This window comes from Erithacus rubecula, assembly GCF_903797595.1.
Source record: "Erithacus rubecula genome assembly, chromosome: Z".
In the NCBI taxonomy this organism is placed as follows: Eukaryota; Metazoa; Chordata; class Aves; order Passeriformes; family Muscicapidae; genus Erithacus; species Erithacus rubecula.
The window spans coordinates 18,182,339-18,199,123 of NC_136661.1; the positions used below are offsets into that span (position 1 = coordinate 18,182,339).

Consider the following 16,785-nt stretch of genomic DNA (forward strand, 5'->3'; position numbering starts at 1 on the left):
GCATTACTAAAATCCTTCAATAGCATTTGCTAGATAGAAATGGCAGATGGAATCCAGCACTTGTTGAGAGAGCTGCAGGCCTTCAAGGCAGGGCAACAGCCAAAGCATATTACAGGCATGGACAGACTGCATACTTTGTATTGCATCAGGTGATAATGACTAAAGTAAAACAAAAAAGAAATCAAAACAAAAAACTGGGGTTTGTTCAAATTTTATTGGAAACAGTACATCAGTATTTTGATGTTAGTCTGACCACTCAGGAAGACAGATTTTATTCAGAATATCAAAGTTCATTTTAATTTTTGCTTTAACAGATTAAATTTGATAATAAAATACAATATATCTAACTTGGCCATGCAATTTAACTTAGTTCAAAGGTCAGTAGTTACCTCTTCTCCAATGTTATTATTCAAATAACATCAAACATAAACTCATCTTTTAAATACAAACTGATGATTTTTTTCAAAAGGGATGAATGATTTCATGAATTGTAGCAATATCTTTGGATTGTCAAATTTCAGACACATTCTAGGGGGCTGGTGGGATGGGGAATACTTTAAATCATCATACCTACAATCAGCAGTCTTAAATCTGACATCTAGACCAAAATTTTTGTCTAGACTCTATATTCAGAGGAGACACACCAATACCTCCACTAGCTGATTCATCCTCTCTAAGGCAGGTTTCTAAGGCACTAGGGACAGACTGCCCACACAGACACTACTGAAACAAGCTATTAACTAGAAGAACTCTCTAAAATCAGTATATTACACAGCTCCATGGTGGTAGTCATATTCTCCACTGTGCTTTAGAATGTACTGTGTTCCTGTTTTTCACTCAACAGAATGTAGTATAGGAGAAAAAGATACAGCATAAAATTCGGGCCCTGTATTCTCAAAAAAACAGAAGAGGAATTCACAGAATTAGCACAAAAGATGGTGCATCTCACTGTGGTAAGTAAAGAGACATGGCTGCATCAGCAGCTGAGCTCATAAAACCAACGTCAGCAAAGCTCTTGCCTGTGGCCCTGCTCCTGCCTTTCTCAGAACTCAGACACTCCCACAAGCAGTCAGCTGCAGCACTGGGAGCTGTGTTTCCCACCTTAACCTTGCCAGCAATGCACAATACATATTCTTGTTACTTCCCTTTTCTCACTGCATGCTGCTGTACACACTTAACTTTCTCTTATTTGCTGCACTTCTTTATTTTTTAAATTACATTTTGATAGAAATGTTCTGAATACTGACACTGCTTCCTGCTATCACAAATGCATATTTTAAGATTTATATATTAACCTAACGATTTCCGTAATAAACTACAGACAAAAAGACCAAAGTCAAGGGGAAAAAAAGATTGATATAATGAAATGCTTATGTGAATGAACAGAATATAGCTTATAGTTAGGGTCATCAGACAACATATCCTATAGAAATATCTCATTTGGACAGATTTTGCTGAACAGGAATGGAAACATCTATTCATTTTCCAGAGGAAGAATTCTCTCACAGATAAAAGCCTGAAGTGACAGTCTGTACTGCAAGTCTCCAAGGCTGGGCAAGTTGTTATCCAAACTGAGTCTGACTTGCACAGTAAAATATATCTGAAGTTGACTCTCGCATAGGAATGCTTACACATCTTCAAAATCAGCTGATTCTTCATCAGCTGGACTGTTTTTCTCTCATGAGGAACCTCTACTCACTTTAAAATTGTTTCAGATCTAAAGATCTCCAGAATTCACATACTCAGATACAAACCAGAAGCTGAAAGGGCCTCTTCAAAGCTGCATTAAGAAGGGCATGCTAATGTTAATGTGCTGCACAGGTCTGTGTATGTCTCTATTATCAGTCACATTCTATCTGATTTCAAAAATGAGGAAATCACATATTAGGAACTCCCAATCTTTACTTCTTAACCCTGGTTCCTAGGGGAAGCAGTCACATATCCTCACAGGTTATCAGGAAAACAAGTCCCCAAAATCAACCTATGGAAGTTTAAATTAGATGCCTGGGTCACTGGGAATGGCCCAGCCATGCAAATATATATAAGCCTAATTTCAAATCAGCAGGGCTCCTCTCAGCAGTAGAGCTGAGCACATGCAGGGTCAAAGATTTGGTAGTGAGTAAGCGCCTACCCCATGGCTCAGCGTGGACACTACACAAGGCACAAGAAGAATACACAACTGACCAACCTGGACCATTCAGGTACTGTGTGAGTGAACAGTGCAGTCGCACTATGATGGGCTCTGTGCGGATTACATCCCAAGCCACAGCAATCTCCTCCTAGTTCAAGACAAAAAGAAAACAACAGACATAATCAGCCACTGTGAGGAACTCCTTTATCAGTCTACCTTAGTTTGCTATAAACACCATCCATCCATCCATTTACCCAGTTGTTTAGTATCTACTCCAACTTCACAGTTTAGACTCAGGACAAATCATAGCAAGTCAATATCTCCTGAAGAGCAGTGTCAGGCTGCTTCCAGTCCTGGAGTGAATGCCTTTAAACCAGGCTGATGTTTGTACACAACACTGCACATTCCTATCTACCAACAGGTATTGTTTCAAAGCTGAGAAGCAAAGGAGCAAACAAGACAGAATAGAAATTAGCCCCATAACTAAGGGCTAAGGAAACTTTTGCTCCTTAAAATTGCTTTAAATAATTTACGTTACGATCAGATTTTCTTAACATTTTAGTAGGCTCAATAACTGTCTTATGTGCTGTGTGGATCTGAAAATAAGACAGATCTGTGCAGAAGCTAATGATGCCCTTAAAAGCTCTCATTTTTCTTCTTTATATAGAGGCCAAAAAGCTGCTACACAGATACAGAGAAGCCATGCTGCCAGTCAACAAACAGCACCACTGTCCCTTTGCCAGTCAAACCTCTCTAATTACTGTACTCCTGACAAAGTCCTCTTCCCTTCAGGACTGGGAAGGGATGTCATGCTTTCACCTGACTCATGTCTAGGTTAGTATAAAAATAACAGTGTTTCATTTATATTTACTAAAGCATTTACCACTCACAAAAAATGTTTGGAAGGAAATACACATGTGGCAAATAAACGCCTAACACAGCATTTTAATAATGTGGTCATAAAAGAAAAGAAAACCTTTCCACCACGTATCAATCAATAATGTGACACCTACTTGTGAAGATCAAGTCTCCAAAAAAGGCAAGCATCAGTGGTTGTCTAGAAAGTCAGATGTGTAGCAGAATTAAATGGATATTAATGCTCATTATGTAATTCTGTGATTAGATTACTTACATCAAGAAAGCTAACATCAATATGTAGATCAATATCTACATCATCAATGGCTCCATATTCCCTGAAAGGAAATAATTACATTACATTAGAGCTCTTTAAGATACTCCTCAATCCAGGAGTACTTACAAGATGGAAGATTTTATAAAGGATAATCTTATGGGTAAAATCAGAATAGTTACAAAATACACATTTACATAGATTGGATCAATATTCCCAGTGGGTGACCGTCTGCTGCACTTAAAAGCTTTTTTCAAAGAATCTTGCTTAAACATGCTAAATCTTTTCAACTAATTCCCCCAAAATCTCTCCATTGCTGCTATGTATTTTGTCTCACATATTGCTCAGATGAACAAAGAAGAATTAACAGTCACTGCTGCTCCCATTTATGACACAAGAACACCCTTTGGTAATTTTCAGTAGTATTTCAGATTAACAGCTAGTAACTAAGAACAGGTATTAGATAAACCACTGAAAACAAACACAACATAGCCTAGAGGATGGCATTTTATACCTGGGGGATTGCTTCATACATTCAAGCATTTGTTTGTCAAAAATAAAGACTACCCTGTAATGTGCTTAAGGCAATAGTTTTCTTTTTCATCTGCTGTGTGTAGTATTGCAAGATTCAGATTTAAGATGTATTTCATTGCCATCTGAAATCTTACATTTAAACTGTGACTTTTCTGCCTTCTCTTTTCTGACTCACTCTGACTGCCCTCCCCCAATGTAGTTGAAGACTCCTGAAAAATAGAGCTAGAAAATACTTATTCACACAACTAAATAATATTTTTCCATTTCATTTACATTAAAGGTACATCTCTCAAATTTTCACGTTAGTTTCGAGTCACTAGGGTGTTTTTAACTTTAAAACTACATTTCTATGCTTCTTCTCACAGTGACTTCCATGCTTTTCTATTAAATTTGACTGAGTGCAGAGCAGCACTTGTGCATAAACCAGTCAATATGGCAGTTTTGAAATACTAAATGCAGCTGTTTCCTACCAAAGCGATCTCTCAGCTGTGGTAGGGCTGAGTTTGTACTGCAAATCGCTTGAGCTCTTATGAAGTTTGATGGAGGGAGTCCTTTCCACCAAAACTCAGCAACCCAATGGCTCTTTCTGGCCAGGGAAAACCCAAGGTCTCTCTGCAGATCAGGTGTGTCCACACATGGCCCACACAGGGCAGGTGAACAGCAGGACAGGGCCATAATACAGGAGACTCCCAGCCACCTTCAGCGCTGCTCCAGTGTCACCTCACCCAGAGCTGCACAGGCACTTGCTGACCTACAGCTCACTGAAAACCTGGCTTTGAAACAGCAAAGCTCTCCACCTGCTGAATGGCTTAACCACTACTCTACACAGCAGTGCCATCAGGTTTTTCTGTTCACATTCTGTAAGACCCAAACATTGCTATGCAATTTTTAGGAATGCAGACTGGTGCTACTCGCATAATAGGTTCAAAAGGCTGTGAACAAGAATAATTTTATAAATTAAACAGAGGAATGGTTAAACTAATGGAATAGAAATATTAGTGAGGAATGAATAAGATAAAAATTAGTTTTAACTATGACATTTTCATACTCAATGAAGTCCATTTGCCCCACCCCTCTACTATCCTAGAAGATGGATTCTAGACACATGATGCTAACTCTATTTCAAGTTGACAGGAGGCAATCATGTTTTATTCCAACAACTGCATCTTATGGTCTGCTGTCTACAATGGCTTCATCAACACATCTTGATTTTGATGGTCCTAGAGGTCCTCTGGCCATAAACCAATAAGCAATGTAAAGAGATACACAAGAGTTTGGATCACCTGGATGGATCCTTGCTCAGCACTTTTGTGGCCAGATTTCTAAGGGCAGTGGTGAAACGCATGCAGGTACAGAAACTTCACTTTAACTTGTAAAACAGACTCTGTGACAGCAAGAGATTACTGAAAGGAGGGTCAGCTCTCTAGAAAACATGCCTAGGAAATATTTCTCTCAGCCCCTTGTCAAACTTCTCTCTTCTTAGAGAAGCGGAGTTGCGCAAGATGGATGAAAATGCTTAAAGCTGTGGGGTGTATTTCCAGGAATTTGTAAATATTTTGAGCTGAAATAGAGTGGATAAAGCATTGAAGTTTAACACATGCTAAAACCAGCCACATGCGCAAGTTTCTACTACAGTGAGCTCAAGGGGTCACAGTGTTTCCAGTGAAACAGATGATTCGATAAAATACATGCATTTAAGTTTTCAAAAGGTTACATATAATGTCTCCATTTTAGAAGCTTAAAGGAATTTCACAGTTATCAGTTTAGTAAACATGCATTTATTAATTTCCCAAACCTATATACAGCTATTCAAATTTCAATTCCCCAAGTCCTTGAAGTGTAATAAATTTCCATTTAATCTGAAAATGTATAGTACACCATAGCTATAGGTATGCCCTCTCTTCTTCTTACTTGGTTTGTATAACAGTTTTGATATTTTCCTTGCATCTGACAGGTCTGTTACATCTTACCTACCTGTTACTTTTATGGAATTATTAAGATTACATTGATGGAAAATGAAGTTATAAAATACCTGAGGCATAATAAAATATATTTTATATACACTGATATGCACCATGGCAGAATCATGCACATTCATACACACCAGAATTTGTGTGCAACTACTCTAAGCAATTCATACCTGACCAAGGGTCCGCTATTTCCCTGCGTAGGATACTCTAGATTCCCACAATTTGAAAACTTCCCTAACCTCTGATCAAACCCTAGATTCTTACTGTCTCTCTCATGATGACAATACAGTGTATTTGGTCACTTGTTCTACCTACAAACAGCTTTTTTGAAGAAGAAAAGCTGTTATTGTGTCTTCTCCCTCTCCTCCTAGAGTAGACAAATCCAATTCCTTCAGTTGTTCCCTAGGGAAAGTATTTATTAAATCTTTTATCATTCCTCTTGTTCACCTCCAAGGCGAAATACAGAATATGACAGAAAAAGAGTTTAACAAGGATTTAGAGAAATGTTGAATAGCAATTTACAGCAAAACACAACTGCCTGACTAGAACTGCAAAAGACAATGATGTTTTAGAATGGGGCTGTTCTAAATACAGCTACTTGTAACCATGTTGAAGCACAAAACAGCCCCCAAAAACCCAGTACTGATGCTGGTTTGCAGTGCTACCTGCTTTTGTCACACAGCATATAGAAATCACCAGAAAGGACTTGTGCTTTGGCAGTCAGGGAAGGTCCACACAGAATTCAAAGTCCAAAACATTAAAGGTTCCACGACACAGAGAGGCCAATGCCATACCTGAGAGATACTGCATTAGGTCCATAGATCTCTCTCACTGCTGTTAAATCAGCCTCCAGCTGTGGGTGCTTGTGAAGTTCTCCATCATAGCTAACCTGTCGGGGAAAAAAGATATCTTGGGAGTTTCTTTATTTAATTTCTGGCACCTGATTTAGATTCTTGAAAGCTCCCTCTGTAAAATATGTTGCACTAAGATTCCTTAATGCCACACTCAGAAGGGACAATTTCAAGCCCTGAGGCCACCTCATCTGCTAAGGTGGTAAGACTTTCAAAGCAGGCACCTCTGCCTTGGAGTTGTTCTGAGGGCTCTCTTCCTGCTCGTGGGAAGAGAAGCTGTGAAGGACTCATCCATCTGTCCTATTTTGTTCCAGGGTTTTTTCTGCGACATTTGTGTATTTTAAAAATGTTAAGTAGGATAAGAACCAGAAGTCCCCAGGCTTGTCATCCTAGTCCCACCACTACAGCACAAAGGTTTGCTCGCCCTTGTTTGTTTGTTGTCATACTCTCATATATACCAGACACAGAATGGCTTGGGCACAAGAGAAGCATGAAACTATTCTCTATACCCAGCACCTCAGCATCTAAATTACATTTTCAGCTTAGTCACTGGCTGTATTCTGCCCACCAGTGAAATAATATGAGATGAAAAAAGTAAATTAGAGGAACACTTTCCCATGTTAAGTATTCCACCAGAGAAGGCATAAAGAAGTATATGTCTAGACACCAAACCCCTTGTTTTTTTTCAAACTCTACAAGAAAAATTGAAAAAGTTATGTGCTTTCAACTAAAAAGCAAAACTTGTGAGCTGGTTTGGCTGTATGGACTGTATGAAGTCAAAATAATCAATATTCTCCTATCTTCTACAAGGTCCAAAATACCTCTTTGGGCATGTAACAATCTATTTATCATTTGTCTATTATTACCTTCTTTTCAAGCAAAATGATCCTGATTGTGTGAATGTCTAAAAATTCATGTCTTGGCCATGGCTAAATCTATGTCTTTACAACAATTAGAATGACAGTAATTCCACAGAAATCAATGAACTCCCCAGATGTGAACAGATTCAGAGATGAGCGTAGGATTTGGACTGTATCTTTGACAAATTCAGAGAGCAAACCAGCAGAATGCCATTTATCCCTTTAGACCCACACACATATATATATATATATATAACACCTTATACAGGAATCCTGCAGAGAATTCTTGTTATTGCAGAGCCACATCCAACTGCAGTACTGTTTCTTCCCTTTGTACACCCAAATCTGTAGAAAACTAGTGCTATGACACTGTCAGCTCTGATATTTAGAGACGTGCTATTCAATTTAATTAAATGTCAGCAGTTTTAAAATAATAATCAGATGATCACCTTTTTACATTTTAAAATCAGCAGAGACTAATTCTTTAAGTATAAGGCACAGAATTCATCATTGTGGCAAGGGCATGTATTTTTCAGAGACACCAATGATATTAATGACCAGAAGGTTATAAAAAGGTATCCTTCCTTTGTTTGGGCAGGCATGTCAGAACAATTTTCCAAGTAGAAGAGCATGGGAAGAAAATTGTTATTGTAATTTTTTTTCACTTTAGGTAAAGGGAAACCAATCCTTTTTGCATGCTCATTACTCAAAGAAGAATTCTTTAAAGATGCGTAAATAATTGCTGTCCTGCTTCCAAAGGAAGCACAGCAATCATTTCACAAATCGTAACTGTGGTGCACTTGCCACCTTTGTTGGTCCTTAACCAGATTTTTAAATCAGTCTAATGTTTCAATAATAGTAAAATACAAAAGGAACATTAGGCAGAACACTATAGCACTCAACATAATGTTTTTTTCTGATCTATTTTCTCATGATAAGGGCCTATGAACTCAAAAAGGAAATAAAACAGTGCTCTGGCAAATTTTAGGACCACAGTATGGTACTTCCCATCCCTGAATTAGTGACACAGATATACTGATATAAGCAGAGGAGGCTGTCAAGAGTTTTGTATTTCTGCATTTTCAAGTATGTCTTGTAGCTGAAGCACAAGAGACATGCAGAGAGAGAGCCAAAGGTAGTAGTATTTCTGTTTTCATCTCCTGTTCTTATTTGCAAATGTAGAAGATAGAAATTCAAAGAAAGAACTTACGGAACTGCAGAAAAGGTGAATATAAAAGCTAAAATATCTGGTAACTCTGTGTGACTGAAAAGTCTGTGTTTAGAGAGTCTCTGTTTTTAATCTGAGACCTTATTCAGATTATTTGACAAAAGGTTGCTTTTAAAAAGGAGATTAAGCGATTTACAAACCTAAATCCCATTGAAAATCAATAGGTCTTAGACTATTGAACCACTTAGCTACTTTAAAGTATTTACCATTAAATCCTTAAGGAGGATTACAAGTAGGTGCCTAGGAAGTGGATACAAACATTTAATTTACAAGCAAAAGGTTGCATCTTCTTTACACTGCCCATCAAATGCCATTACCCATCTTCCATGGGCCTTGTTTCACCAGCAGTAGCAGCTCTGTCTTTCCATCTGTAGCCACTTAGAAATGCTAAGAATTATCCCTGACCTCCCTCCTTCCACTGTACTGCACACAATTGCTCTGGCATCTCTTCCCTCTATTTGTTTAAGTCAGTATTTCCGTCCCCCCTCTCTGTGGGCATGGCAGACACTGGTCTCAAATGAAGGAGCCAGCCTTGCTTGTTCCCCACATTTATGGCCAAATCTTTTGTCTCCCCCATACAACTGGTGCTCACTTTACAACTCCTACAAACATTCTGCTTGAAAAAGAACTTTTTTGTCATTCAAGGGACTTTGCTTGTTACCGGATTTCCTATTTATTTTCTGAGTCACAATATTATTTTTTAACTCTAAATGTTTTCATTACTTTTGTCTTTTTGACCATGAAATTTGAAATTAGACATATCCCTTTTTCCTCTTTTTAAATACACTTTCTGTGATGTATTTTTTATTTTTGTTCATCACATTTTGTTTATGAATTTTCTACATTCAAGACAGCAGTAATTGGCTGGTATTTTATTTTCTGTTGTAGACTTCATTTTTCTTTTTGCCAGTTAGTATTCCTTCAGTAAAATGTACCTCAGAGAAGACAATGCAATCTAATCTAGTTTCTATTGTAATATAAGGCACTTAAATTCTAACCAGTCTTTTCTTACACAGCTCTTTTACACCTTACAAAATGATGTACTGTTATCTGTGTCTGTATCTCACAGGTAGTGTTAATATTCATTAATTCATCTGGGCACTGCCAGGCATCCTTGACCAAATGTATCAGCCCTGGTTCAAGAAATAAGCACTCCCAGCTGTTTTCTGCCTTTTCTTTCACCTTGAGGTTATTGCCCTTTCTTCAGAGTTGAAAAATGAAGCAAGTACACGCGACTCATCACCACAGGACAAGATCTGAAGCTTTTCCTCTCAGGCAGATTAAAATAAAACATTGCTCTTTGCAGTGAGTTATGTGTATGGTCCTCCCCAGCACTCCCCAGCATGGGGCTGTAGGAGTCAGCAGCTGAAGGGAGGCAATTCCTGCAGTCATTTCTAACCGAACATGAGTCAATTCCCCATGTTAGCTATTTCAGACAATGAAAATACATTATTTCGGTTCCTGTTTCAACATAACTTTCAGTAGCTTTTCAGGGGCATGGGGTTGTTTGTTTGTGGGGGTTTTTTTGCTGCTTTTGTTTTTCTCTGCTGTAAACATGCATTTTGTGTGCTAAGCCCACCGCAAAGTTGGCTCTGCAGAAGAAGAGGCTCAGTGATGTCCTGCTCATCAGCAGCCCACGCTCTCTGCACTGACCCACCCTGCTGGCACTGCTGGCGTGCTCCTGCAGCCTTGGCTCTGCACCCAGGCCAGGATGGCTTCAGCCTCAAGGCTCAGGCAAGGGACAGCCTTCACAAACAGCGACCGTAATTCGCTAAAATGTTCGTCGAAATAAACAGCTCTAATAACATAAGTGAGGAATGATTCCTTGGGGCAACAAAGAGGCTATAAAAATAACAGAAATCTGAATAAAGAGACTAGCAGTATGAAGCACACTGCAAAAGAAAAAGGCATGAGAAGATTTTTATTTCCCAATGCACAAGAGAATGTAAGAATTAATTCTGCTGAAGGACCGAGAAGGAAAGACACGGAGCAGTACAATCATTTAAAATATGCAGCATTTTTCAAGGTGAATTTTACTCTAGAGCTCAGAAAAAGAATGGACTATTGCCTAGACCAAAATTGTTTTGTAATAACAATTTTCACCATAAAAATGCAGTTCTTTTTACTTTAAAAAATGGCAATTTTCCAGAAGAAAATAGATTTGGATCCAGCCTGACTTCCCATTTGTATTAATAATGGGGTAACTTTACACAGTCAGTTATCTGTTTCCTGGAAGTAGGCAACTAGCTTCTATTTTCAAGCTTTCTGAAGTGTATTTGCTTTTTCCATTCTTAAAGCTTTACAAAAATAAGCAGGTAATCTTATTTTGAATATGTTATAATGGTAACTTGGAACACATTCAATATTTATGCCATAAAATACAATGTACACATATACACGTGCCATTCTATTCAACATTGAAAAACCCACAATAAATTAAATATTAAATATTAAATATAATAAACTTGTAATGGAATGAACATTACAACTTTCAAATATTGCTTTCTTGGAACTTGTGCAAAAAAAATTTCCTGCATTACCTGTCCTCCATAATAAAATTCCTCAGAGTCATTATCTCCTTCAGAGTCTTCTTCAACTGTGCTGCTGTGCCGTGACTCCTTAATGGAAAAGGAAAATTAACAATGATAAAAGTAATATGTTGACCTTGCATGTATAGCTCTAAATGTAGCTACAGGAATTATGCCTTTACAAATTAGCTCATAGCATCCTTTCTTATGAGATCTTTTAGAATAATTTATCCAAAGGAGCATTTTAAGAATGATGAAATATCACATGAAAAAAGCACCTAATGCAGGGTAGATAAGAACACCTTGAGAGATAATACTTGTGCAGTTACAAACACAGCAAGGTATTTTTAAAAACTGGATAATTCAGCAGACTTTGTAGAGATACTTCACTCTGTGCTCTTGCTAAACAAAGCACAACTTTCCCATCAAGACTAGTTCTGGACATAGATCTTTCAGTGTGTCAGAAACCTAATACAATTTTATTTTCCTTTATTTTCATAATTAAACCTTAATAGTTTCAGGAAATAATCCAAGTCCAAGCATGGAATATCTAATGTCTCCTTCTGTGAAAACGTGACATTCTGCTGCTTAATTATTATTTTTAACAGGAGTTCCATCCTGGTGTCAAACTTAATTTTCTGAGTAGCTATGCTCTGAAACAGTGATAAGTAAGAATCAGAAAGTCCTATGCTTACCTAAGTAAAATCTGCTCCAAATAGGCTGCTTTGTGAATAATATCATCAAGTAAACTAAACTCATCCTGGTAACTGACTGCAACTCAGCATGAGATGAAATGTTATATTCCATTTCCCACCACTGGAACCTTTATTTATGTAATTGTGAGAGACAGTAATTCTTGTTTCCCACAATGCATGTGTTATTTCTATGCCCTACACTGACTAGTAGCCCCAGTAGTTTACCAGTAGAACACTGGTAAAATCATAATTCTTCCCTGTTGGAGTCTGTAAATCAAGAGTCTCTCTGAATTCTTCAGAGAGAAATCAGAGTGCAGGGATAAAATTAAAACCTTTGGATTAATTGAAGTATATTAAGCCACTCACACATAAAGTAGAGGTGTAAGTTTAAGTTTCAGAATAAGTAAGTAAGTAACTAAGTAAGTTTAAATAAGTAAGAATAAGTTTTAAGTGCTTTAGAGAGTGAAGGTCTTGGCTACCAGTGTAGAGCTCCTGTAGAGACCTCAGGGACATAATTTTAGACACAAAAAAGCTACAGCAAGAAAATTGCTCACATTTTTTAGCTAGAACAAGATAGACCATATCCATAGTTTATTTGTAACCTGGCGTGCTAAGAAACTAGAATTCTAATAGTTAAAGAAGAAATAGTTCAAGTTCGTGTTTTTAGCTTGTTGGGTAATTTGTATATAAGAATCTATGCATTGGGGAGAGATTCACTTTTTGCTTTTGCTTTTGGTCCTGCTTTCTTGCTTTTCTTCTCCCCCCACTGCCATCATCATTACCCAAAAAAGACAGGGGCTGTCGCAGCAACATCGGCCCTGCCGGGACAGGAGCAGCTTCTGCTTCTAATTGGGACTTTGCTGCTATTTGGGACTCTACACCAAAAACTTTTAGCATGGACTTTTAAGACTTGTGACTCTGTGCCTTTCGAGACTGATGTGCCTTTACAATAAACAACTTTATAGCAACTAGCAGTGCTCGGCTCTTTAAAGAAAATAACCACAACCTAACACTACCCTTCAAGCTGAACATAATGTATTAACCCCTTTTTTCTTACTTGTGTCTTACACAGACATGTCATAATGGAATAGAAATCAAAATATGAATCAAAAAAGTAGAAGTCACCACTAAATGCCACAGCCATAAATGTCAGTACGTGTATATATTTATCACTAATTTCTATGGTCAGACATTGTAGTCCCATTTTTCTACCTCTAGATTTTCTGAATTATATATAATACCTCTAGAAAAATACCTCTAGAATTTCTGCTCTATTCACTGTATGTATGCATACAGTGTGAAAGTGTATTTATCCAATCTCATGGCAATTTCTTGCAAGGCATAAAAATAATTTCTGCTTCTACTTCATTTAGAATAAATGAAATAACTTTAGTATTCTTTGTTTTATAATAAAATTACTTCAGAAGGAGTCTGTTTCAAAACAGAAATCAAGTGAACAAAAATTCCATGTCAAACTCTCACATTAGAATAGAGACAAACCAATCATATCCTAACCAAACCTTGAACTGTCTAGCCAACAGAAATCATCTGTATTAAGGCACTTTTTAGAAAGGGTTTTTTTCCAGTACTTTCACATTTAAGTACCTGATTCAACTAGAAACAAAATACAAGCTCAAACTCAGTCCCACAGGAGCTAACTATACTTCAGGCTCTTAAGAAAATAGATAAATTCTTCCCACACCTGTTTTTATGTTCACAGAGCACTAATATAATGATGAGGCAGTAGAAGCATAGTATTTTCAGTGCAGTTTTTCACATCAAATGATATTTCATTTACTAATAAAGAAAATACACACATAGCATCTAGGCATGCTTACCACCCCTTTCCAGGATAAGAAACTCAGCACTTCCTGACCACAGGAAGACTTTAGATCACGTACCTGGACTCCTGACAATGCTCAATCTCTTGCCTGAGGCAGGAGCCTGTGTACCTTCTTTGTGGGACTGGTCAGAGACCTGTGCCAGAGGCACAGGGCAAATAACTGTGCCTTAAAACCCTGATACTCAAGACCCTGCTTATAGTGAGGAGAGTCCTGCAGAGGTCTTGAGTGTGCAGTGGGATTGCTGCAGGCCATATGAAGAAGAAGTGAGTAGGAAGGAATTGAGATGAGGCCTTGTGTGCCACAGTAGTTAAAAGGTAACAGAATCACTATGTACTTTTCCAGGAGAATTAAATATTTAGGGCCAACAGGGTCTATAATACTGCTGAACAAAAAATGAAACACCAAAAAACATATTTACTAGGATAGGAGGGGAATCTCTATCCCAACTAAATGAATCACTGGTTAATCTATTTATGAAACTGAGAGAAATATGGTCACTTTTCAAAACATGTAAACATGCACAGATTGGATATGCACACTTTGATAGGAAGTCTATGGTAAAAATTATTATCTTCTTTTGCTTCCTAAAATAATTTCTGTTAAAATATGCATACAAGAAATACATACCTCTCCATTCTCCCTCTGTAATTTTGACTTTATGGATAAGCAATAGTTGACATCACTGGTTTTTCTTAATTCTTAAAAAAAAAAGGAAAACAAGGAACATATGTGTGGGAAAAAAGTGAAATAGTTCTGCATATAGGGAACAAAAAGTTACAGATATGAAATGCATGAAGGAGTTTACAAAGCAGCACTCTAAAATTAGGAAGCCCCTACTTCCCAGAAGACTGTTTTTAAGTGTGAATTGAAATTCAGCTGATCCATCTAGGACATTTGTTTTTCCCAATTCGTGATTTATAATTTAGTGTAATTCATTGATTTCATATAACTTATAAAAGAATGAAAAAACAACCCCCTCAGGAAAATAAAATCTTCTACATAAAAGATAGGTTTTTATTCTATTGTAAATTGCAGGCTTAATTTCTTTTCAAAGTCAAGAAATATTTGCAAGTAAAATTTATCACAAACTTCTGATGATAATAGCAAGGTTTTGCTTCTGCTGCTGCAGTAACTTCAGTACCATTACTCTTGATTCACATCTGTACAAATGAGATAAGAGACTGAAGATCAAACTGGTTCCCCCAGTGGAATTCAAAATAATTCTATGTTATGCAAAAAAAAAAAAGCCCTAATGAATTGTAATAATAACAATAATAAAAAATTACAAAGTCAAGTGTTCTTATCTGAAGAACTGCAAGAATTAAGAGTGCTCTGTGCAGTTTCTTCTGCAACCTGAAATAATCAGAGAATTTGTCTACTAGAATCTAAAATGTCTCCATGGAGTGTGCATGAATCTTTATTAAATACAGAATAAATGTGCTTGTATGTCTGACAAGCATTCCCTTCCATGCATCAAGTAATGAGGAAAATAAGGAAATCATTTATGACAAGAGCGCCCCAAAATCATTGGGAAAAAACAGTTAAAAAAAACCCCAGAAAAAACAGAAAAAAACAGTATAGTAGAATATAGCAAAACAGCTGAACCATTTCCTGAAATAATTCACCAGAGGCAGTGGTAGTTATAGACTGTTTCATGCGGAATTGTGAAGATTTAGTGAAGTTTTAAGCAAGTTAGGAAATTCATAATTTGGAAGTATTAAGCACCTCTAGCTGTATTCAAGGGGAATTGCTCTAGCACAGGCTGCAAGACATTAAAAGCAAAAAATACATTCTACACACAATTGTGGTGATCCCCAAAAGAAATATTTTAATTTATTCTATTCTGAAATGTAGGATGATTTCCTAGAACAAGACCTGAGAAAATACCAAACTGTATAGCTGAACACTTTATCATTATATCTCCCTCTAAGTTCAGACAACATCTTATCTTTCCTCCAAAATGATGAACTTGATAAAACTCTCATGACATAGGATTACCTGTAGCAATTTGGTGGAAAATTACTGGAATTGGCTCTGTTGTAACTAACACATCTTCATCGTTATCAGAACTGGAAACATAAGTGTTATCTACAAAAGAAAAACACTTTGCATGGTGAAGTTCCATTGTGCTTTGACAGCCCCTTCCAAAGTTTCCTACCCCATATTTGCACCACAAGGAACCATTCCCCAGATTCTTAGGGAAGCTGAGCACTATCACCTTCCTGGTGTGTTTGGCTTTTTGCCCTTGAAACTGTTAACAAAAGTACAGGAGATTCAGACCCAAATTTTATAAAGCAAAACCATGGAGTTTGATGTCATGGCTTTTGTGAATCTCACCAAGCACTGCTCTGAACCCAGCAACAGGATTTAGAGAGACCAACCTTTCTCTAAATTAATACTTGTTCCATGTTTTTTGCTATGTCTGACACCAAAATTCAATAGATCTGGAATGCAGAGTGAGAGCTGGGTATTAACAGCCAATTATGCAAAATATCCATCCCTCATTTTGCCTGGTCACATAAAGCCTATTTGAAGTGTCTTCTAATGAGTGGATAACCTTTCTTCTGCCTGATTCAGGGAGAAAAGAAATCCCTCAAACTTAACAAAAAAATTGGTATGTATGAATATTATAACTCTGTTTCACCAAATTTTCTTTAAAAATATAGAGATTAGACTGAGGAGTGTGCTTATTGGGGTTTTTTTTGGTTTGGTTCCTTTTTTTTTTTGCTTTCCAACTAAATGTTTACTAACAAAAACCAAGAAGCAGCAGGGTTTTCTGTACTATCTGCAAGAGCTTATTTTGCATGTAATGCTCAAATGCTTATGAATGTAATGATACTTTGGCTTCTAATGATCTGGGCTGAATTGAAACCTGTGCTCTAGAGCAGAAAGGCTGACAAGATAATCACAGATGAAGTGACAAATAAGACAACTGAAAGACTCATGTGTTGTAGTTCTGAACACCCTGGTCCCACACCAGCAGTGTGCATGAATTCACATGCCATTTTAAGCATA

The 16,785-nt window shown here is 37.2% G+C and overlaps 1 protein-coding gene across 2 annotated transcripts in view; it reads right to left on the reverse strand.

Moving 5' to 3' along the window:
- The window catches only part of PARP8 (poly(ADP-ribose) polymerase family member 8), a 112,636-nt gene that overhangs the window by 39,215 nt on the left and 56,636 nt on the right, over nucleotides 1–16,785 (reverse strand). For both annotated transcript variants that reach the window (XM_079330690.1, XM_079330691.1), the window contains exons 4-9: nucleotides 15,769–15,858; nucleotides 14,398–14,468; nucleotides 11,244–11,321; nucleotides 6,559–6,653; nucleotides 3,264–3,324; nucleotides 2,189–2,279 (exon numbers count right to left, since the gene is read on the reverse strand). In XM_079330690.1, the coding sequence (XP_079186816.1) occupies nucleotides 2,189–2,279; nucleotides 3,264–3,324; nucleotides 6,559–6,653; nucleotides 11,244–11,321; nucleotides 14,398–14,468; nucleotides 15,769–15,858 (486 nt within the window). The remainder of the gene's footprint in view (nucleotides 1–2,188; nucleotides 2,280–3,263; nucleotides 3,325–6,558; nucleotides 6,654–11,243; nucleotides 11,322–14,397; nucleotides 14,469–15,768; nucleotides 15,859–16,785) is intronic.